This window comes from Scleropages formosus, chromosome 4 (assembly GCF_900964775.1).
Source record: "Scleropages formosus chromosome 4, fSclFor1.1, whole genome shotgun sequence".
Lineage (NCBI taxonomy): Eukaryota > Metazoa > Chordata > Actinopteri > Osteoglossiformes > Osteoglossidae > Scleropages > Scleropages formosus.
In genome coordinates this window covers 20,320,249-20,344,384 of record NC_041809.1, presented here as the reverse complement: position 1 = coordinate 20,344,384, position 24,136 = coordinate 20,320,249, and the positions used below count along the sequence as shown (strand labels likewise).

General features: G+C 42.0%; 1 protein-coding gene across 13 annotated transcripts in view; it reads right to left on the bottom strand.

Annotated features, from left to right (window-relative positions):
- Window positions 1-24,136, bottom strand: part of ncam1a (neural cell adhesion molecule 1a) — a 177,769-nt gene that overhangs the window by 33,379 nt on the left and 120,254 nt on the right. For 6 of the 13 annotated variants that reach the window (XM_029251566.1, XM_029251569.1, XM_029251571.1 and 3 more), the window contains exons 2-11: window positions 21,030-21,104; window positions 20,576-20,785; window positions 19,956-20,099; window positions 18,438-18,575; window positions 17,912-18,029; window positions 16,852-17,012; window positions 16,464-16,606; window positions 3,410-3,560; window positions 1,098-1,282; window positions 355-451 (exon numbers count right to left, since the gene is read on the bottom strand). In XM_029251566.1, the coding sequence (XP_029107399.1) occupies window positions 355-451; window positions 1,098-1,282; window positions 3,410-3,560; window positions 16,464-16,606; window positions 16,852-17,012; window positions 17,912-18,029; window positions 18,438-18,575; window positions 19,956-20,099; window positions 20,576-20,785; window positions 21,030-21,104 (1,422 nt within the window). Of the gene's footprint in view, window positions 1-354; window positions 452-1,097; window positions 1,283-3,409; window positions 3,561-8,656; window positions 8,687-9,685; window positions 9,716-16,463; window positions 16,607-16,851; window positions 17,013-17,911; window positions 18,030-18,437; window positions 18,576-19,955; window positions 20,100-20,575; window positions 20,786-21,029; window positions 21,105-24,136 lie in introns of all 13 variants that reach the window. The other 7 variants (XM_029251563.1, XM_029251564.1, XM_029251567.1 and 4 more) reach the window with 2 other exon arrangements.

The window sequence follows — 24,136 nt, the reverse complement described above, 5'->3', positions numbered from 1 at the left end:
AACACGCTTGGTGATGATGCGGACAGTGACGACGGCATGCTGAGTGACAGCCACTGAATTGGGAAGAATTTACGAATCCAGCTCCGTTATCTTCATGTTAATGAATTTATTTGAAATGAATGTGAAAGGAAGTCTTTCATCATAGCTGTATTTCATATCAGTAAAAAAATGCATTCCTTCCATACACAGCCATATTGAACGCTTTCATGTATTAATCAGCAGAAATGGAAATACAGAAAGGACTTCCCTGCCAATGTAATTTTATGTACACACAATCTGTATGCATCTGACAGCAGTGACTGGCCATCCTGTGCTGACACTGCAAGTGGCCTTCTCTGACTGACTGTTACTCACCTGCCTGAATGAGCAGGAACTCCTTAGACTCTGAGCCAATGATGTTGGTGGCTGTGCAGTTGTAACTGCCAAAGTCTGTCTGTGAGTCTGGGGTGACCTGGACAAGAGAGAGCAGACCGTTCCCTGACCTCTTTTTCTCATTTGCCTTGGGGTATCCTAGATTTCCCCTGCTGACACCTGTCTCTTTCAATAATCGATGAGGGACACGTGCTTGGCCCAAGCTATGGTTCTAGGAATGTCTGCAACCAACCCTATGGGCTTTCTGGCTGCAGGGAACAGGGGTCTGGGGTCGAGGCAGGAAGAGCATGGCTGGCGTAGCTGTGGTGTACGCCCTGAAGTCATCATGTGGACAAGCCACACTTCAAGGAATAAGGCATTAATACAAGGAAGTGTCATGTTGTGAAAAGTCATAATGCAATAATTTTGTATTTTTTGTTGGAATTTACATTTTCATCCTAAGTATCAACTGTACCCACAGAGCCGTGCATTTTACATGAGCAGTCATGGTTAAAGAGCTTCGAGATAAGTACTGAAGCAGGGAACTTTTGAGGATTTGAGCAGGTGAACTCTTGCTCCTACAGGTTCTTTAACCACAAAGGTTAAAGATTTTAGCTCAATTTCGCTCACTTGTACTGCACTGGAAGAGAAGATGAAAACAGTATAAGCTTGTTTAACCAGATGACAACCATACAGATCAGATCTTTCCCTGCAGTCTCACGTCTACTAACGAAAAAATTATGTACCTCAAGGAAGCTCACGGCAGGGGTGTTGTAGATCTTGACGTTGGTGGTGTTGGCGCTGGGCAACTGCTGTCCATCACGGAACCACATCACAACGGCACCTGGGTGGGCCAGCACCTCACAGCTGATGTTGGCTGCGTTCCCCTCCCAGGTGTACACTGTCACCAAGCCCTGGATCTTGGGTGCATCTACAACAGTACCAGAGCTGTCAGCGCAGAGCCGATTCAAATCCCTCCCCAGCGTGTTGTCAGATAAACATTTGATTTTTTTGCAGCGAAAGTCAGAGATGCAAACTTTTAACTGAGACAAAAGATTCAAACTTCTACGACACAACAGGAAGTGAAAACAAACATACCAAGGGAAGTAAAAATCTGCAAATATGACAAAGATCTCGAGAAAGTGTTAAAACGTTGATGTGTTCGTGTATTTCTGCATAGCAAGAACAACAGCGATTACAGACAGAACTGCCTGTAAACTGTAAACTGCCTTGTGCATTTTCTGTTTTAAGTGTTTTGTGTAAATTGGGCTTTCAAGCCTTCCACGTAAAGCCAAAAGATGGTTTTGGCACTTGTAATCTCTCTGTCTGCGTGATGCTCCCAGTTAAATGAAAGGGAATAAGCAGGGTGCTGAGTCACTGAGAGCAGCGTGGAAGCCATCTGCAGATGCAGCGAAGTGGCTGCGGAATCACAGGGAGCTGGATCGTTCCCAGGTCTCCGGGAACCCACAACGCTCCTGAGATGGAGATCTGGCTCCACCTGTAGAGTGCAGATAGACAGGCCTCTCTCATCCCAGGCTTTCCTGAGCAGTAGCCCTCAGCCTCCACTCAGACCCACAGATTTATGCTGCTTGCGCCTTCAGCCGACCTCTTTCGCCCCCTGCACCAAATCACTGGGAACAGAGGAGTGAGTGGTGTGTGCCTCCACATCCACTCCCTGGCAGGCTACTTTTAAACCCCAGTGCATGGTCAGATGCTTGTGCCTGTATGCCTAGCAGCTTGCTTATTAAAATTCTAGAGGAAATGGGTCCTCTTTGATGCCTTTCCCAGCCAGGGTGAAAATGGAGAATCGTTTGGGAATTCATTCGCGTCGCTGTGCTTTGGATAAAATAAAGCCTGCTCGGTGGCATTAAAACGGTGCTTTCCGCAAGGGACCGGGCCGTTTTATTCTATTTACACCGTATTCTGCAGTCTGTCTCACCGCCTTTGCCCACTCCTTTCAATGCGGCATCCAGTGCTGCATCTCATCTACAATCAGCGTAACGGAATGATCTCATTTTGGTTTCGTCTGTGGTGGACCTACAACTCTGGTCCAAACAAAGCACCTTTTTTTAATCTCTAATTATGAAATTTCTCCATACACTGAACCAAAAAAACTGATTACTAACAACTCAGGCTGTCTAATTGCAATTCCAAACAATTTTATCAATTGTGTATTACGATGCTATCTCGAATAGCAGCCCAGACTGCTTGTTGCTGGGGCAAAGGAAATTAATCCAATTAGGCTTTCATTATCTAGCATTTTTCCTGCTCATTTTGAAATACTGCTTTCTGAAGAGTGAGGCAGCATAAAAATTAATTTCCTATTTAACCACATTGCTCTTGGATGGCAGTGGTGCTCCAGCTAAACAACAGGCTACATAACATGGTAGAAGAAACATTTTTAGTCCTTAAAATTAAATCTCACTGGGTACTTTTCTGCTTGTAAGGCAGAAAATTCAATTGTAAACCAACAGAGTGCTGGAACTAGGGGATTAAAAGCTGTGAAAAAAACAATGATGAAAATAACATCAAGCAATGTTTAAAGTCCAAGCTGATCAAGCTCAAAACAAGCTGTATCTGCAGTGGCCGCCTTATCTTAGATACGGTGCCTTTCACATCCCTTTTATGCCATTGTATTATTGCATTTCCAAGTGTGAGAAACAACAAGCAGGATTATTACTGTTCTGTTGTTTAGTGAACACTTTGTCCAAAGCGACTTATGGAGAGCAAAATTTCACACTTTATTCATTTGTATGGCTGGCGATTTACATGGAAATTAAGCGCCCTGCTGAAGGATGCAGGTCCCTCTCTGATATCTTAAATGGCAGCCAAACCATCACAAGTGCATTCCCTTCACCACTCTGCTGCCTGCTTCTGGTTTTATGTCATTTTTTTATTGACAGATGTGTCACTGAGAGTACGGCCTGTAACCCAGAGTGTGCTAACAATAAGTGTGATATGTGCACTAAACCCATTACAGATGAAATAGTTTGAGGGCGTGAGATTGGGAGTAGAGTGCCAGGGTGGGTGTGGGAGGATCAAGCGTGGCGATCCTTACAGCGCACTTCAAGGTACATAGACTGGGCGTCCTGGCCTATGGCGTTGCGAGCAGTGCAGAGGTACTGTCCGGCATCGGTGAACTGGACGTACTTCAAGGTGAGAGAGGACACGCGAGCGTGGCTACGCACCACCACATTGTCGTCCAGACTCTGGGAGGGGAGAGAGTGGAAGGTGAGCATGGTTACATGAACCGTGGCTTAAGATCACACTATTGACACAATTTAACTGCACATGCAAAACATGTCTCTGTTTCATTTTTTTATGGATAAATAAGACAAAGTTACTGACATGAGAATTTCAGCTTGACTTTCTTGGAGGCATTCAAGGACATCAGTTAAGTGCCTTCAGAAAAAGGCACTCTTCGCCGCCACAGTCAGTTACACTCCGGGCAGCATGGTGTGACGTGTCTGTTCGAAAACCCGAGCTCTCAAGCGCTCCATCTTTGCACACAGTGGCAGCGTCATTAGATATATCCCTTTAGCCAATATGTCCTGAAGATGTGGAATAGAATGATACTGGACAGAGAAGCGACATAAATAGTCTTTTTTGCTGCCCAGCGTTGACAGTCTGCAACCGACAGTACACTGTGGTTTGGCAGAGCGAATGGAGCAATATCAGTCATGGGAGGATGTGATGCAGAAGCATTAGAGGTTATGTTCAGGGCCTTCACGCTCCACACTGTCAGGACAATCCATTAAGCACTCCTTTCCAACTTCTCTGCCGTTACACGGTGTTCTACCTTGTCTAACTACTGCACTCCATACCTGCTTTGCAGTTTACACCTGACTGTTCACTTCACCCTCCAGAGAGCAAGCATCATGCTACATGTCTTGAACCTTGATTGCTCCTTATTTTTCAGTGATGCATTTCCACATACAGGCTCTTGGTGGCATGATGGAAGGCTCTGTTCTACATAGCCAAAGAGAGCCAAAGTTCAGTGTGTGCTAGTTAGTGCTCTGGATTTCGAAAAGCAGACATTAGAGCCGCCCTTACGAAGCACAGCTTGTCTTTGGCGGAAAGAGCTCAGCCCTTCAGAAGAGCCTCCCACACCCTTTCTTAAAAGGGGAGCCCTGCAGCTTTAATCTTGATTCACATTCACAGCCTACTGAACAGAAAGAACAAAATAGGGAGAAGGAAAAAAAATCACATTGCACTGGTGTTTATATAAAAAAAACGTATTTGCTGCTGTACCAAGAGCGATCACAACTGCACACACACACACACAGAGATCCCTGCCGACAACTCACATATAGCCTCACGGGCTGCCTTTGTCACGGGGGCATTATGCGCTATTTTAAAATAATTGAGTGTAATTATGTGTATTTAAACGAGGTGCCTAAAACACTGATGGCATAATGTGTGTTTCTTTAAATAAACCGTTTCATGCAGTGAAGTATTAACATTCTTATTACAGTCCTATTGCGAATATTTACTCATGTATGCGAAACCTCTGCATACATGAGTAAAGATGAATCAAACACACACACACCAAAACACAAACACCTAGAAGTATTACTTCAATTTAAAACTAAAAATCAATGAAGCTGGAAGAAAAGACCTTAATTCAAAACAAATTTCAAAAGTAATTTTGAAAGAAACCGAAAACTATAACATCTGTCGAGTAAAATATACTTCAGAGTCCTTCAAGCAGATTTTTTTTAGTGGTATATGGAGTATTCTTATTCTGTATGTCTTATATTCCATTATCCAAGCGTTAAAAAGAAGCACAGACAAAAAAAAAAAAACAAGGGCAAGACTCTGCTACTTAAATCTAAACATTATTATGCTCAGCAATAAATGCAATAATAATGAGAATAAGAACAAAAATAGCAGCAACAATAATCATTCACTATGTATCTGGAGGGTAAGAGCACTGTGGTTATAAATCTTTTTCCAATGACACTATTTAATACTGTAATAATCATTGAAATTAATTAAATGTGTGCGGTTCACTGGACCAGGGTGACCTGATCTAATCAGAGCACACGACCCCTTGCCTGACAAATTTGACTGAATTATTAGTCATGCCAGCTGACACACATTTATTCTGCACAGCTGTGTGACACATCTTATAAAATAAGATCTGGTGAGGACTTGTACACTCTTTGGCGAGTTTTCCGGAAACAGGTAAACATTTTTCTCCATTGCACATGGGTGATACATCTAGCCAGTTAGTACTGGTATGTTACTGACACTTTTCATGCCTTTTATGAGCAGCAGATGGCACAGTAATTAAGTAACATACTTGTTTCAAGCTGTCAACATAAATTTTGATGCATTAACTGATAAAACATTAAAGTCTTGCCACGCAAAATATGTAACTCGCAGCTGTGTGGCACCATTTATGCACTAAATCTCTGGAGAAGTAACGTACAATTTTTATTCATACATTTAAACAAATATAAAGCATTTTCAAAACAATCTTGATGCTATTTTAGGCAATTTTTAACCGAAGGCACTTTCAGAGCAACACAATAACATACGGAAACAAAAACACGGTTGGGTCTGAATGGATACCCTAGGATACCGAGCAGGAGCAGGGACGCAGAGCACAGAGATCACTCACCTGCCGAGCGCAAGTAAACTAAAAGTGCACACATAGCTAGTGGAGCGAGCTCATTTACATCAGACTGGCCCTAGTTCTGAAAGGTTTGACACAAGTGTACAAACATGTTCACAATCTCGCTCAATTGCCTGTCTCGGCCCATCTATTCATAAACACCAAGTGGGTGGGTATGATTAGCATATCTTTTCTCACACTGATAACTCACAGCGTGTGAAAACGTTACATTTACAAAATGTTCATTTTGCTAACGGAGTTTTCAGATGTATAGCAAATAAATCCCTAGTATAAGTATCTCGTTTGTAATCATTAAGATTTAAGATTTAGCACTTACTTTTCATTAAATATTTTCTTTTCTGAGTCAGCCTTGCACTGAAGTTAAATATGGAAGAGTCAGCCGGATATGTACATCAAGCAAAACATGTCTCATTTTTATTTTCATTACAACTATACATTTGTGTAACAGTAGAAGACTGCTTGAAATGTTTAAAGACCTACATTACATCTTTGAGCTTTACAAACATTTCCCAGTTTCTAGGCTGTTTATCTCCTTGAGCGGGGCTCCACATTGACCACGTTTACAGTACGAGTACACAGTCGCACGGACAGCAGACTCCCTCGGTACGTTACTCCTTGGCAAAGTACATGTGTATGTGGGTTATCGAACCCAAATCCTCTTGGTCCTCGGCAGTTCCACGTGTTTCTCCTCTGTCTTTTCTCTGTTTACTTGAATTTAGCAAACTGCATTGTTCTGTAATGTAGCTATGGACAAGGGGGTTCACCGGATAAATACGTAACAGCAGCACAACTGAGATAATCCTTTGACCCTAACACGCCTGAAAGAACTAGGTTAATTTGCATGGCCTTACTCATTTTTTCAAGTCTCGAAAGCGGCAAACAAGATTATAATGTTAGCTGGAGACTTGAGCTGACGAACCCAGGCAGTCCAGGTCCTTCATTACATGAGCACACTTCTCAGACAACCACAGGGTCTTCATAACTCAACCTGACACAGATGAGTCAGTGTGTTTGAATAGTCTTTGACCAGTCTCCTCTGGGCAGCGTAGTCACAACATGGCACCTGTTTGTGGTCCTTCAAAACAGTGTCTCCATAGCTGTTTCAGACCTCGGCTTTACAATCACTAGACTTGCCCTGCCCCTACTAGACTGTGGTCATGCGTAAATTCTGGATTTGTTACTTCCAGTTGAAATACCTATCTCCAGAGTCAACTCTGCATGCTCGTATTTGTCCCATGGCACGAGACACGTCCTTAAACCACACCAGCACCACTTTCATAGCTTCGGAGACATTACTGCAATCAGTTTTAGCCGATTACCACTGGTGAAACAGACACCCAGCAATAAAATGTGTGCGCTGCCTCCCCTGCCTCTTTGCTCAGATCCGCCCATGTCCTCTCTGCATAGCAGCTGAGCTCAAACGTCTCAGACCCCATGTTAAACTGAGCTCAGTCATAGCCTGCGGATCACTGAGCACTCTCCACCACAAATTGCACTCTGTTCCTTACACTGAAGAGTCTGTTACTCCAGTCACACTGTTGTCAGGGTTCTAATGAAAAGCTCAGCTCATGTAGCGTCTAGCAAGAGACATCGGTTCCTGAGATCAATATGCACACATAGACATATATACATACACGTGTGTGTGTGTGTGTATTTTAGCTGGGCATTCAAGAGCATGTTAAGGGTGCGAGAAACTTTAATGTACTCAAGCAAACATCAGTCTGCATTTGTGCATGAAACTTCGATGACAGTATTTGCATTTGAAACTGTGGACTACAAGACAGGGGCGGGTGCTTTGTGAGGAGAGGCTTTGCAGCGGCGTGTGCTTCTGCAATCGCGTGTTCATGCATCTTATCTCACTAATGAAAGGAGCAGAAGGGCCCCGTTTTCCATCCAGCTTGTTAAGAGGACGGGGCGACTCACTGAGCTAGGCAATGAACGAAAAAACAGGGTTGCGTTCGAGAGCCTCAGGAAACCCTCTATTAGCCCTCAGGCAGATAGACTGATTTGGTGCTACTCCCTTCGCGCTGAGGTTGGAAAATTAGTTCAACCCCAATATGTCCTGTTTCAGGAGGAAGACATCTTCCTGAACTTTGTGTCTGAAAGCTTGAGTGTGTAAAAAGCCAACAAATCTGATCAATAAGCAAGGACAAATACACGCATGATTCACACTTCAATCATGATCGTGTGGTGTGTGTCCTACATTGCGCTCCATTGGCTGAGAACTGTAATGTTTGCCTGTACTACAAACATATGGACCGCTTCAAGGCACAAGAGTTTCACTGGAAGAAGAACGCAGTGCACAGTCTCATGCTGCACTGCCATAACAGCTACCCATGTTTTGACCAAAACAGAAAATCTATTAATAACTGCAGCGGCAGAATGTGGTGCATTGGTTAGCTCTACCCCCTGTGGAATTGGAGATTACAGGTTTAGATGTCACCTCCTGCTGTAGTATCCCTAAAAAAATTACCAAGCTGTATAATAGGTAATGGAAAAAAATTGGTAAATATTCATATGTTGCTCTGGACAAATTATCAGCTAAATGAATACGTGTAATGTAGATGTTATAACACAAAAAACAAAAAGAAATTAAAGAATCAAAGAGCACTATCTACAAAAACTAGCTACTAATCACTCCTTAAGAATTTGAAGTGCGAATACCTGGCTTCGGTGGACTTCTCTGTCAGAGGACTTCCGAAGTCACGGTGTAAAAATGGAAAACAAGAAGTCACATTTGTGTCTCTGAAAGAATGATGGTCAAGCTGTTTCTCCTCAGATTAAAGCAAATGCCCAAAACCCACCACTAATTGCACTACATACGAAATACATTTTCGACTAAGTGAGCAACTGATGATCATGTTCCTCTTGCCTATGTGAGAATCCTACATCTCAGAGAGGAAGAGAGCTTGCATGTATATTCAAATTTCTGGGTACTTCTAAAGCTACGTGGCAGGAAAAGGTCACCTTCACACCTGTGCAATTGTGTGTTTGTACAGTGCTATTGGTAGTACACACTGTAGGACAAATATGTGTAACCACTAATTTTAACTCACGGGACAGAGGGTAAACCATCTCACGCAATTTATATGCTAAATACAGAATACAAATGAACTTAAGCACGAAATAAAAATCAGAAGAACTGGTCTCTAGCTCAGAAAAAGTATTAGTTTGGTTATGCAAATGCAGCTATGAAAATTATTACCTAATATTTTGACAAATGTCTATCTTGCCTAACACATGTGAGATCGGAGGAGCGACTGGGGTCTACAGCTGTGTTGGTTATATCAGTTAGTCCATGACTGGGATAGTAGTACCACCCTGGGAGGACCAAGGCAGAAAGAGGAGTAAGAGTGTTGACTCGCCCCTGTCTCATAGGGGAGTCAGGTGTGGTAGGAGGGACATTTTGTCTTTAGCATCCTAGCCCAAGAGCAAGAGCAACCACTGGACCTCTACACTCGGCAGGCAGACAGAGAAACTGGCGGCAGGGACCAGGGGCACTGCGGCAGTCAACAGCCTAGTGCGAGGAGGCAAGGGGCAGGTGCCAATCTGTAATCCCGATAGCTGGCTCTCAGGACTGGTGTTTCTGGGTAAGACAGGCCCTGGCTGGGGAAAGCCAACACTCCCCTCGGCCGTTTGCTGGGAGGATCTAACATTAGTATCTACGATCTGGCTACGATTTAGTAGCCATACCTTGTGCGTCTCAGGTCGAGTCCAGGAAGCCTGGAGAAAAACACAAAAACAGAACACACAAAAAAGGCGAAAAAAAAGAAAAGAAAAAAAAAAAAAAAATTCTTAACAATATTCAGTCACAGTTCAGACATGCATTGCACTAAAATGCACATGCACAGATCTCTGTTGTGAATGCAGCCTGAATTTTACCTGTTGCAGTCCAGTGAACTAAGTTCATGTTAAAAGATGCATGAGTTCAATAAAAAAACAAATACATTAATTAGCATATTCACATATCTCACAGTTTCATTAATTTCACTGAGGAGTCTGTTGTTTTTTAAAAACGATGAGCTCTTCTTGTCACATATAGCAATATTTTTCATTTGCAGCATGCACACTGGTGGCTATTATTTAATTTCCCAGAGTTTCAGTTACTAATTGTTTACATAGGCTAATATTATCAGATGTTTATTTGAAGAATTTAATATTTATAATATATTTAAATATTCTCTGATATGCTAATACTCTGTCTAAAGACCCTCTCCAAAGAGTGGCATTAATGCCAAACAAATGCTTAACCTAATTAAAAAATTGTGCTGTTTAAACCAGGCCCTAAGGATGCTTGTTCCTCTTTTGGGATAAAAATTCTTATGTTTCAATGCCTTGCCTGTAATTTGTGGTTCAAAAGCTGTTTTCATACCACAAGTTAATGCACAAAATATATTTTCATGCTTACACAGGATAATTTACATGTTTAAAAACTCATTACTTCTTATTGTTAATTATATTACACATGTAGTTAAAGTATGTAACTGGTCTCCAGCTATTATTCTGTAACAGAACAACATACAGTACAAGTCAAAAGTTTGAGTATGCCTCGGCAACGCTTATACAGGACAAATTAGACATAAAAAGGGAAATTAAGTCGACTGAAGTGTCCTACATCTCTGGGAATTGCTGCAGAAGAAAACATATCAGCTGGAATCCAGCTAAAACTTGTTAACCAAATGCCTTCTACAAAAACTAGTTTTCAGCAGGTGAACTCAAACTTTTGACTGGTACTGTACATCATTTAATGGGGTTTCAAAAATGTTCCTCGATATAGATGCATACAGAGGATGTACTTTCATTGTTAGAAAAGTAAGGTGTGGCACATCAGACATACTGCCCTCAAACATGGAGCACAATGAGCGTGTATGTACTCTCTATTAGTATTTCCACATTTCTAATATTTTAAAATGGAAATAAAGTGTCAGTGTACATATTAACATATACTCTACATTATTTACATATATAGATATATACTGACAGCAACTAACAAGGATTTGTGGTTTACCTTAATTAGTGTTTCAAAATTAATTTAGATGAAGAGGTTTCCAAAAGAAAGATAGAACTACATTATCAAACATGCCATTACTGTTTAACGCAGGCATGAATAAAAAGTGGACAGGGTTGGGTGTCAAACCACAATAGTGTCTTTTGTTTAAACACCAGGGTGCCAGAGGAGTTCCGCCACTTCATCATTTCACAGGACTTCATAAGACATTTCACATTTTAGGCACATTTTGAGACCCCTCTGCATAGTGCATTGTCCAGGCCACCGTTTATTTGACCGCTTGGTCATAGGAACTGGTGAGGTGTCTGAAAAACTCAAGTGGTACTTGACGTGGACAAGTCATTTTCCTGTGAATAATGAGGTCCATTTTATAATTTAGTATTAAAAGACTATCAATACATTATGCAGAATAGGGCACTCTGAGTGTGCTTGTTGTTCATTAAAAAAGGGAGAAATTACTTTAGGCTACGTATAAGCAAGTCAATCTTTGGACTTAAATGGGCTGAGCACCTCTAAAACCCCTCAGCAATATTATGTACACCTTGATTACCAAATTAATTTTGAATATACAATTAACTTAGTGCAGATTTAGAATTGAAGTGTCTTTCCTATGGTAAATTACCAAGTCGTTTTCCTCCCTGAAGACTAACATAAGCACTTCTGAAACCTCAATGATTTTTTTTATTTAACACTGACGGTTTTTATATTTTGGCATGCATGCTGTAAAATATTAAATCATTCTTTTACTATTTCTAAAATGATGCTAATGCTAATAAAAAATTCTGGTCAGTTATAACACTGATACCAAGTAGTTTTTTTGTTTATCTATTAATTTTAGGTACTATGAATATGCGTGCTGATTTCCATGAACATTCAAGTCTGGTCCATGACACAGATAAACCAAAGAAACAGGAATGGAAGGTGTCTATGGGGCTTCCTGATGATGACACAGGATGGCCAATGGGATGACACTGGGCCACTGAAATTCGTGACAGCTTTTACCTTAATGACCACAAGAGCACTTTGCATCTGAAGCAACCACTTTGCAGAAGCTCTCCACAAACCCGACCCCACACGGACGAAAAAAAGCCGCCGGCTGAGACCCGACAGCGTGCTAGAGAGGCTGACCGCCCTGATAAGGGCAAGTGAGGCTTTGGCAGCTACCTGGGGTGAATGTTTGCAATTCGTCCATTTGAGTTGGCGCTCTCTGATTTAAATGTCAAGCAAGTCTAATTTTCCATTTTTCCCAATTCAGGGTTACACTCCAAACGAGAACACTCCACATTCCTATCCTGATGGCATTTTGTAATTGCATGTCATGGATAAACACAGTAGTGCAGTCATTAGGTTTTCATTTCCAAAAATTGAATAATAACTTGTATAATTAGCGTAAATTGGGATGACTAATCATTACATGTTCAGTTATTAGCGCCCTTAATAACTCTGTACTTGTACAATATCACTGTGGCTATTACACTATGAATCAGTAATACGAGCACAAGGAAAGGGCACAACAGCAGACGTTATCTTGTCTGTATACAAGTTTCCAGAGACCCCTAACAATGCAGCGACAGAAAAAGGTAAACCTTGAAAAAGTTAATGAAAGCTAAATCATATAAATCTCTCCGTTTATTTCCAGTTTTGAAAAGGATACAAGTAATCGCATGTGTCTGGAAGACATTATAGTCTAAGACAATCTGGCCTTTTTTAAATTAACTTTGCTTCAAACACGAGCCGCTTAACATTCCTAAATGAGCTACAAAATCCATGACAAAACACAAGAGAGACTGAAAGCGAGTATTAAATGAATCTTAGCAAAAACAAACAATGTAAAAGAGATGAATGTATATAAATATATAAAAACACATGATATTATTCAATATGACATCTAAGGTTTCAGGTTTAATAAATACTGGGTTGAAGGAGAGCTCTTGTTTTGTTGTTTCCAGTGCTTTTTGAAGGATCATCTTTTGCACAAACAATATGGTCAGCCTGTGCTCCCTGCTTGCCTCTGCTGCAGGTCATGATTCGCACCACTTACTAAACCCAGTGGTTTGGCCAGCTGTGGTTTTGTAGCATTACCCTTTAATGACTTCAAGTCAAAACTGACCTTTCACAGAGACACAAAAATTCCCCATACATCAGAGCACAAAGGATGGAGAGAAGTGACCGAGAAAGACCTTGGTGTGTGAACAAATCAAGTCTCGGCAACTGAAGCTCCGTAGCAGGACTACATGGGACTACAGCTCCTGATGTGCCCTGCCTACAGCGGACCGAGTGAGTGTTTCCCCTCTACTCCCTCCATTCAGCAAAAGCATTATGGGTAGGGACTAAGGGTTCACCGGACCTGAAAGTTGTTAACAGGCAAAAGGCTGTCTGAATTTCAAGCCCCTACGGAATCTGTTTACACAAAATATGAGACACACAGACAACACAGAGACCCTTTGAATGGACACTTAAAAACACTTAAAAATAAAGACAAATCATAAGCAGAAATCCCTGTAGTAGCCTGCTGGGGGCCTCTATAAAGATCTGTACCAGGGAGCTTTTGCAAGTGAGCGAAGGGAGAGGAGTTGAGGCTTTTCCTAGAGATAAAAACAGTGAGAAAATCATAAATGAAAGCCTGCAAGAAGTCACCCCACTTTTCTGAGCAACTGGAGCACCTCAGGGTGGTGGCCATGCAGAAACAAGTATCCCATTCCATCAGCATATGACGCTTGTTCTGCTATCACCTGCTGCGTCCTGTGCAGGGAAATGGGGGTGCCATGGAAACCACACAAGAGTGTATACAGAAAGCCAAGCCCCGTTCAGGGAAACACCAGCACGAATGTTTGCTGGCACACTTCTCCCCTGACTCACAAAAAATTCCACATCCTGCATGAGGATCCCATTTATCTTTCTTTGTCCTAGCAAACTGCAGCCCTTGCACATGCTCTTTCTTTCAGCTCTCCCCTGACTACCACCAGGTCATCCACGTAAATGGCGCCCTGACCTGAACTTGGTGCATTTCACTTGGTCTGCCCCAACACGCGCAGACAAAGCCGGAGGCGATGGTGCAGAAAAGGTACAGTCGGGGACACATCATACTAAGGAGAGCAGAGGCCTGAATGGCTATATATACACTCCACCCACCCTGAATGGTGAATGTTTCAGAAATCATTACTGCTGGAAATTCACATTCTTCCAGTGTGTCCTTCAACTTATCTGTTCAGTATGTGACTGTATGAGCTAAATGCTAAGGACTAAGCACCTATGGACACTAACAGCCAGACTTGGAGATGAGGCTACATGTTTCAAATCTTCTAACACAGCTAACTTGAGCACTGTAGTTAAATGGAGGCAGCTGCTCTTAGTTCTTTGCAGGCAGGTCTCACACAGACTATGTCTGACAGGAAGTCACAGTCCAGCGGAGATGGCAGAAGCAACAGAATGTTAAACCACTGCAAAAGTTATGAGAAAACCTTTAATAGCATTCTGAACAAAACTGCTAACATTTTTCCTTCCCTCTGAATCGGCTGCAGGTACTCCTGTCCAACTGAGAGCCAACCCATGCTCCTAATGCCCTGGTTACACAGTCAGCTGTTGGGGGAAAGAAAAGCGGAAGAGACACGAGAGAGACAGGGGGCCATCGGGGGCAAATCCAGCATACCTTTAATCACAAGGTGGCATGTTCATGCTCTGGTCCTGATCGATCGAACTGATCGATATGCTTGATAATTAAAGCCCTGTTCATTCTGATGGCATGTGAATCCGAAAGGTTTCAAACTGGGCTTGGAATACATAAATGTAGAGTTGGGATAGCCTATTGAAACAGCAATGGTAAAGGGGTCTGACAAAAAGCAGGGATCGCACAGAAAATCTGAATGCAACTCCTACTTCTGCAAGGAAAAGCATATTCTTCATTATTAAAAACTGTTGCTACATTTAAAAAAATGCTACCAATATTTCAATTTCATTGATTCAAGCCTGTGTTTTGAAACAGAGGTACCACAAAACCTAGAAATAAATTATATTAATTACAATAATCTCAGGACAAAAAGAATAATAGCTGGGAAATGTCTTAGCAGATGTCAGAGAGAGAACTCAAGTAAGAAAGACATAAAAACAGCTGGCTGGAGCTGGTCTGCTCTGTTCCTCCCCTCCCTCCAAAAGCTATTCCACTCAAAGCAAGGATGATAAGTGAAGGTGCTGCTGGCAAAACAGACAGACCAGAGAAGAGTGACAAGATTCAAAAATAATTAGCAAGGGATTATGGTCCTTCATTGTCCTTGGCACTGCAAGGCTTTGAAAGGAATTTTCCTTCTGGAGGTGAGCTCACTCTCTACCTTCCCTCCCTCCCATACTCTCTCTGTCTCTAACAGTAAGAGTGGGACCTTTTTAAGATTGCTGAATATTGGTCAAGAGCGTCGGACGCTGCTGCCCAATTGTGCGGTGATGGAGATGCGATGACTGCCAAATGGCTTTGCAGCTGCTAATTATTTTTGTTTGAGTGACTGGCGCTGGGTGAGGCAGGCACACGAGGGTTTGCGGAGCTCATAGATGGGTCAGTGCTCCCGTGCCTGCTGCCGCCCTTCTACGAAAATACATGACGCATGATGGTCGAAGAGTGGGGGGAGTGTGATGAGGGACATTACGCTGGTTGGGGTTTTTAAGGGTCTGGTAAAAGGGTTGCCCCCGGGCTTTGAGTCATGCAGCAAATGGACACACTTTGATGATGGTAGCATGGTGAGACTGAAACATGACACACCTGGTGGAGGGAATGGCAGTGTTTCCTTGTTTTTTCTCAGCGTTTTCTTTTCTCCCCAAAAAAATGCAGAGAAAGAAAACCAAAAGTCTAGTCTCATCGTAGATGTAATCTGCAGATAATCTTCCAAGAGATTCTTGAAGGAATATCTGTTGATCATTCTTGGTGATTTTTATCGCATTAAACTCATGAACCTTGATAAGATCATAACTGTAGCGTCCTCATGGGGCTTGTTTGTTTCATACTGTTCTATATCATTTTCTCAGTTGCTGTTGAAAAGTTAACTGACAGCAGGAATATGGGAAACAATACAGATGTCTTCCTTATTGATTTCATTTAATTCTATCTGGATTTTCTGTTCAAATTTGAATGGAAACCTGAAAATCTATCAGTATTTACATTTTTCATTGCACTTTACTGATTTAATTCCTGATAAAACATCTTAAAAGGATCCTACAAGGGAGGAACCAATGTACAAAATGACAAGAGGAGACTTTGAGGGAAGCCTGCAGACATGTCCTTTGCCCTGCGCTATGGGACTTTTGGGAGTAGATTAATGGTCATGGGATGCTGTTGCACTAGCTTTGGGGGTCGGTTCAATATTCAGCAGAGAGAAAGTAACTGACATGTCAGCTCTTGGTCCATCTTTTGGTCCACCCACAACCCTGGTCTTTCTCATGTGCCCTCCCACCACAACTCCCTCCCCGCCCCGCTCAAACCTGCTCTCCTTCACTGAAGACCTGGCGGCCAAAACTCCAAACAATGGTAGGGGTGGGATCCCCTGTAGCTTCGCATGTCAGTGTGACCTGCTCCTCCAGCTCAGATGCTGTCTGGTTCTTTAGGTAGGTGATTTTAGGCTGAACTGTAACAGAGCACAAAATACAAGATAAACACATAAAATACACACAGCACTGTCATCCACATGCACCTTAACACAGAATAGGTAGGAGGCAGGTAGTTTTCAACAGATATTCTGAGCAGTCGTGGTTCACATCCTTGATACAAATGGGTGAAAAAAGGTCTGAAAGAAATCAAACCGGTTTCAGAAACAGAAAGAAAATGAGGAAAACGGAAAGAAACAAAGGAGCTGTTCCTTCTGTTTCTTACCAAACACATTCAGACTGACTTCTGCCTCCTTTTCCCCAGCCTTGTTCTTGGCGATGCACGTGTATTCCCCTTCATCCACTTTCTCAATGTTTTTTATTATCATCTCAGAGCCATCCTCGTTGATGCTGTACTTGTCGCTTGTTTCAAGGACAATGTTATTGCTGGAAGAGAAAAATGAAAGCAAGAGTGATGCAGATGAAGCACTTCTGTGTTCATCTTAACCAAAACATGGGATATGTTCTACCTGCTCATTCTTTATCCACTTTGATGAAAACAAAAGCCCCAAGCCCTTAAAAAGGACTTGAATCAGTCATCTCATCTTTCTGCTGCCACAGCCCCCAATTCAGAAAATCCGCAGAATATTTTACATATTCAAAGACATGAATAACTTAAAATTACATTATTACAAGGATTTTTGCCACAAGTATATCTATAAAATGTCAGTAAAAATATACATCCGGGGTAATAGCAGGGACAATAATAATAAATTTAACAGTCTAAATGAGAGTTAAAACATGGGCACCTCAGGGACTTTGGCTGGATGCTAATAAAGTTTTCAGTCTTTAGATGATGGCCTCATCTTCCACAGCAGCAGTAGAAATCCCACAGCTGCCCCCTGGGAGGATCTAAATGAACTCACTGTCTGTGGCCCCCGAAAACAAACGGCAAATTGTCAAGCAGCTTTGCCTTCTGCTTCCGCTCTCTTTGGGACCAGGGATCTTCAGATCTGCGTTTTCATCTTCGCGTAACAACCCTGTGCTGACTCCCTCATTTCCAGGCCACACCCAGCCCCTTTCTCAATGTGAGGCTGTATCCCAAAGCTCTCCACAAGCAACAGCAACAAGATGGCTGATGGTTAATGGGCTGCTTTTGCAGGACTAAGAGTTTTAATCAGTGGCTGATGCATTCAATAACCCAGACCTGGCATTGTTAGCCGTTGCTTCAGAACACTTGTGTACTCTTGTGTGTGCTCAGAAAAATAAAGAGTTTTTTGGGCTGAGGTCTCTGTCCTTCTCTGTGAGCCACCACGCAGGAGGATGCCTGGCTCTTGCTGCCTTACCGAGCCCATGTAACTCTGGGTTCAGGGTACCCGTCTGCATCGCAGGCCAGCATCACAGACTGCCCGATGTCAGCCGTGGCATTCAGCTCGGCATGCCGCGTCCTGATGGTTGGCAGGACTAAAGAGATTGAGTACATTAGTTCAGCCAGAATAGCAGCACACAAACAGAAATACTGTAAACAACAGTTTGGACACATGCAAAGCAAACCACATATGGGGTAACAATTGGTGTGATGATGAAAAATGCGATGGCTTAAATCTCAGGAGATAAACTACAGGAGCAATTTCGGTAAATATTTAGCTGTACACGTTGCTACGATTGCAAGCTCTTTTAAGTCACAATAATTAAAAAATCATTATGCCAGAATTCTTGTAACTGATGCTTTTAAATGGCATATCAATTATACGTCAAAAACTGGGGCTATGATTGTACAATGACGAATGCAAATAGCAATGTTTCAACAGGAGTTCCCAGCCATTGGCAATCTCGAGCAGAGAGAGGAAGAGGGAGTGCATGAGGACTCACCATTGATGATGACCTCAATGACTCGGAAGTCAATTTCGCCCCTGGCCATGATGCGGCCCTCACAGGTGTACGACCCTTCGTCAGTCTTCTTGATGCCTCTGATCTGCAGGTGGTTGTTGTCCAGGATCTTGAAACGCACTGTGGAGGGAGGACACAATTGCAACACAACAAAAAACATGTGGGAGCTTCACTTCAAAAAGTATCAGCAAGTATTTCTGCAAACGTAGGACTTTCCATGCTATCCTGACTACTGTTTTTTTCTGGGGTTAGATTGTTTGAATGCACAACTTCTATGCAAACTTTGCCACTTTGAGATATAACAATAGAGCCAAAGAATTTGGTTACAGAGTTATTTGACCCAAAGATAGTTTAGATGTCAAAATTGGTGAAAAATAAACTTTGTACATGTACGATAAACCATGTTTTTACATGAAAAAAACATTGAATACTGTAGGAAATACTGTAGTAATACTGAACACAGAGAAAGATAGAACTGTTCTCTACAATACCAATGGAGAGAAAACTCTAAAATCCAACCGGAAATATGCAGAATTCCTCATGTGTTGTATTTCACTGATACAAGGATACATTATGACTGTATTACTGCTTCACTGTGTATTTGACTGAACACGATTTGAGAGTCACCTACGGAGATTAAATGAACAAACTCAGAAGCATGTTCCAATCAACAGACAGTTAAAGCGCCTACATACGCTATTGACTCATCGCTCCTGTACTACACATAAAACTGAAATCATTATAATTGTGCAGGGATTTTTCGTGACTGTATCGCTGTAGCCTTTATCAGCAGTTCTGATAAGCTATGGAATTCATGAAAGTCGACAAAGTATTAAGTGAAAAGTATCACAGATCACAGGATGACTGTGGCATTGAAAACATGAGACTGTTCGCTGTTTGTAATATATGACCAGGGCAAGAGTACAGAAGAGGTTAACTGAAGAAACAATGAAAATGTTTTTTACACACAGTCTGAGTTTCACTCTCTGCTATAATTAGTGGTTCCACAGTAAAAAACACATCCACAAAGCGAATGCTTGAAATACCACACACCAGAAAGTTGTGGTTAGCTTGTGTATTCCAGTGGTTTGCAAGGGAGAGGGAGGAACACTTTAAGGTTAAAATAAGCTGCTCCAAATAACATTCAAAGGGGAAAAGAAAATGAGTTGTGCTGCAGTTTGGGAAAAACTTGGAAAAACGCTCCTTTGGCTTGCAAATGAAACGCTCATCCTTTTAAAATCACTAAAAAATGTGTTTATCTTCATCAATACATCACACGGAAATGTAATGGCAAAAAAAAAAATTATTTCAGTGTCCTATTCACACTTGATCCACTCTGTCAGAATATGTAGCTGATCAAAATGCATGGCTGAGCTTGCAGGCTCAGTGGGAACATCCCTGAAATGGATGGCTGAGGAAAAATGAAAAGACAACAGAAAAAAAAAGCTAAAAGACAAAAGGCTAAACAAAGAAGCATAACCGTTGACTTCCGTAGCTCACCATCTTTCTCCACTTGGATCTTGGTGTTGCCGCGCCTCCAGATGATGGCTGGCGGAGGGGAGCTGACCACGTCACAGACTATGTCGGCATTGTCACCTTCGTTGAACTCCTGAGGCGAGGGGGCGCTTTTGAATGTGAGTTTCTCTGTGAGAGAAAGCACAGGTGGGATTTGCTGGTTGTTGCGACAATGTTTTTTCAAGGCATAGCAAGACACCGTTTACTGCAAACACGCTTTCTGCTACTTACTTTCACTAGTATTGACTCATGTTTATTTCTGTTGTTGCCAATAGCAGAAGAAAACCTCTGTAGTTGTTCAGAAAGCATAATGGCTCATATTGGAAAAACCAATTAGCTAAATAATATACAAGGTCACTGAGCACTGTCATGCTTGTTATGAACAAAAACGTGTAAAAATTCAGCATAAAGACTGCTATAGAAAATCCGTGACAGAAAATGCACAGTCTCTGCACTTATCTACTGCATCAACTGCAATGTATGTCAACAGCAGGAACCACCAAGATGTCTTAACTGGTCCGTGTTTGTAAATACACATTACTGCTGTTTCTGAACTGCAATGCTGAATATCGCTGCCTGACATGAGAAGAGAAGCAAGCACTTACGATAAATTTTCACGTTGACTGTGGCCTGAGATTCCATGTTGCCATTCCTGGCAACGCACTTGTATATCCCAGCGTTGTCAATGTTGGCATTGTAGATCGTAAGGATGGAGGACTCCTCGTCATTGCGGGTAACGCTGATGTCTTGCCTATTTGGCAGAATCTTCTCGCCGCTTGGGGAGTACCAGTCGATCTCTTTTGCCTCTCCAACAACTTGAAGGAGAAAGAACCACTGATTCAGGCAACTTCAGCAATGCAAATGACAAAATGACATACTTTTGCCCTAACATCTCCACCTTGGTCACTGGAATTTTACTATTTTATCTGGTGAAAAAGCACAGAAGCTACTGTTTTTTTATCTGAGTCTAAATCACTGTCTGCAGCAGATGTCCTAAGTTAGTGCCAGACTCCAGTGATTGGTGTTCTAAGGTATTGTGGTCAAGAAGAAGGTGCCTACCTTCACACTGAAAGAACTTGGACTCTCCCACACTGATCTCGCCCTGGGCAGGTGTGATGTTCACTTGAAGGGAGGCTGAAATGGAGAATGAAAAACATCACAAGGTGATCTCAAACTGGACAAATACAGGAAACACCAAAATAGAGAAATCATACAAAAAAAAAAACTAAGAAAACAGTAGCTTGTGTTTCACCCAAAAATAGTCACGTAAGCATACATTCAGTATGGCCCATTTTTATTTTGCTTTATTGCAGTGCACGACATACATTTGGAAATCTCAGATAAAACGCTTTGAGATTCTTATGATTTAATTGTTGAGAACTGATTCCTCTGCTGGAAATGGCCTCCCTCTGTCTTAAAATTGGAAACACTGTTTCAAGAATATTCCTTTTGGTTGTATTAAACATAAGTTGGAAAATGTTCCTGAGATGGATTCTACTGGAAGAGATTATGGGAATTCAGGTGTGTGTCCTTCCTTAATGATGTGCATTACACAAATACCGAAAGCAGACATACACTGGGCCCTTCATCAATCATTTTAAAGGTCTATTCCACACATTTCACGTTGTGTTCAACATAAGGTGAAACAGGATAGTATATGTCATGTTCAATATCAACGCCTAAAAACCAATACGACCCCCCATTAAACTCCATGTGGATTCATTTCAGTCTTTATGATGTAATACTGCAGCATGAAAGACATCAAAATCATGCATAGAGCTTTTTATTGCTTATATCACCAGCAATGACTTGATGTAGAGCCAGTCAGGAAACACATTACAGGGATGCACCATTTAATTGGACTAATGTTCCTTGGTGGTGAGAGAGGTTTTGGTTGAGATCACACAGGCGTGTCCTACGGTTATCCTGTTTCCTCTTCTGGCACATTTATATATCCGTTTGTGGAATGTTCACATGCCCAGTCAGGAAGAAATCGCCACACCAAACTCTGGGCTTTTCTCCTTTGTTTTTCAAATAGAGAAGGACTTTTAAGAGTATGATCTTAAGCAGAGCATTTTGCACACTTCAGTGATTTTTATCCCAGGAGCTCAAGCCATTAAAAGCAAAGGCGACAATTATTAAGAACTGTAACTTGTACATGTCATTGGAAATTGCACCTGGCTACTACTGTGCAGACTTTGAGCTTCTTCCTGTAGATTTGTACCTGTGCATTTTGTGTTGTTTACAGCATGCCGAACAACCGCGCAGAAAAGAAGAGCAACCAGCCTTGTGGGAGGTGATGGATGGTGCTACCATGGTAAAAAGACGTGACAAAAAAAGAGATCAATTACACAGCACTATCTGAATACCAAAAAGCCACATTCATATGTCAGACTGGCGCTAGTGATAAAAAATGCGAACCACTGGCCTTTTTTTTTTTATTTAACAGAAAGCATGTAGCTAAAGTACCACAGTTCATTCACCAGCTTGACTGAACCTTCAGACTCGTTAGTAGTAAATTAATTGACAGAGTATATCAGTTTTACATCATACCGAACGCTGATTTTTACTTTAATAACAATAATAAGTGCAATGCACATAATGCAGCATTTTCTATCGGGCAATTTTGAAAAGAAAACAATCTCACGGCATTTGAAACTGTCACAGCACCACAATCTTTCGCCATCAAAGATACGTAATTCCTACCTATAGGTGCGCTGATTCTTCAAAATTGGCCATTGTGTTGGTAAAATGGCTCCAACTGAGCGATAAAGGCAGGTTGATCGCGGACGTGGCACTGCCTGCAGGTGGGTGGGCGGCAGCATGCTGCGCGATTAACAAGAGCGACTAGAACCCAGGAGAACCTGTAGTACTGTCGTAACCACTCATTCAAAACCCTCCGTTCAGCTCCTCTGAATAAATGTAGCAATTAGGGCTCTACACCAGCTGAAAGATCAAAAATTATAAGCCTCTTGTAAACTTAATTTCCACTTGCAATTACCCTTAGGTCTTGCGTTGGGATGATATTCAATAACAGCACTTTATACCTCAATTTTCAGCATAGTTCAATGAAAGCAACTTAAGCAGGCATGCCACTGTACTTTTTACTTATAGTCAGTCAAGAAGTATGAGGTCATTGTTCAAACTATGGAAGGTTCCTGAAGTACTGCATTTCATCGTTCTATATTAAGTAAACATCAGGAGTCTCATCGTCAATAGTAATGAAAGCACTGATATCATAACATGCAGATTTTTGCCTGGAGGCAAATGAAAGGGTCAAACAGCAAGAAAAATGCCAAAGACAAACATATTTAACATATACCGTAAATATTAACCGTTTCAACTTTCAACTTTGAACTGAGTATGAACCTCTGCAAACTGCAAAGAGTGAATCGAGTGGGATCTTCTCTGAAGTTTCACGTTTTCCCGTGACATAGAACACTTCTGCAGCTTCCACGCCGCACCCGACTGCTGAAGACAGCGTCGTGCTCATGTTTGAGGGCTCAGACCGATGTGCTCTGATGGATCTGTCTGTGAAGCAACAGCCTGAGTGATGTTCACTGAACCGTCCCTCCTCTGAAGGATGCGAAGGACTGTTCCGGACCAAGCGCAGAGCGGGCAGCGAATGCTCTTTCAAACCTTCACCACACCCAAGGAATGACTAATCAATTGGCAGAAAAAGTGTAGATGGAATGGCAAACCATCCTTACCTCTGAGCTTGGTCACAACACGAGCAACACACTGGCCAATGGGCCAGAGAGATGCTTCAAGGCTCAAGGTAAGAGCAATTTGTTCTGGCTTTCACAGCAGAAGGTCAGAAGGCTTTTGTTTTCTATGGAACCGACGAAAGTGGTTATGCTGGTTTTAATTAACGGCTTAATTCGTAGAGAGCAAAAAGCTATGTGCTAGATGGACAGTGCTTTAAATGTGTAGTATCGACCGAACCGTATTGAGAACATAACTTGTGGTGCTGCTGCCAACACAAAATAAGCACAGGAAAAAAGAGCCATTTGCAAACCCCTCAAAGTATTCTGATTTGTGTCGGCTGAAAGGTACCGAGAGGTACTGCGGCCAACACAAGTGCGCTCCAGAGGATTGACACAGATTCAGTATAAGATAGCCCACGTTTTTATTGAGAGTGCGATAAAAAAAACGATGCTATCCAT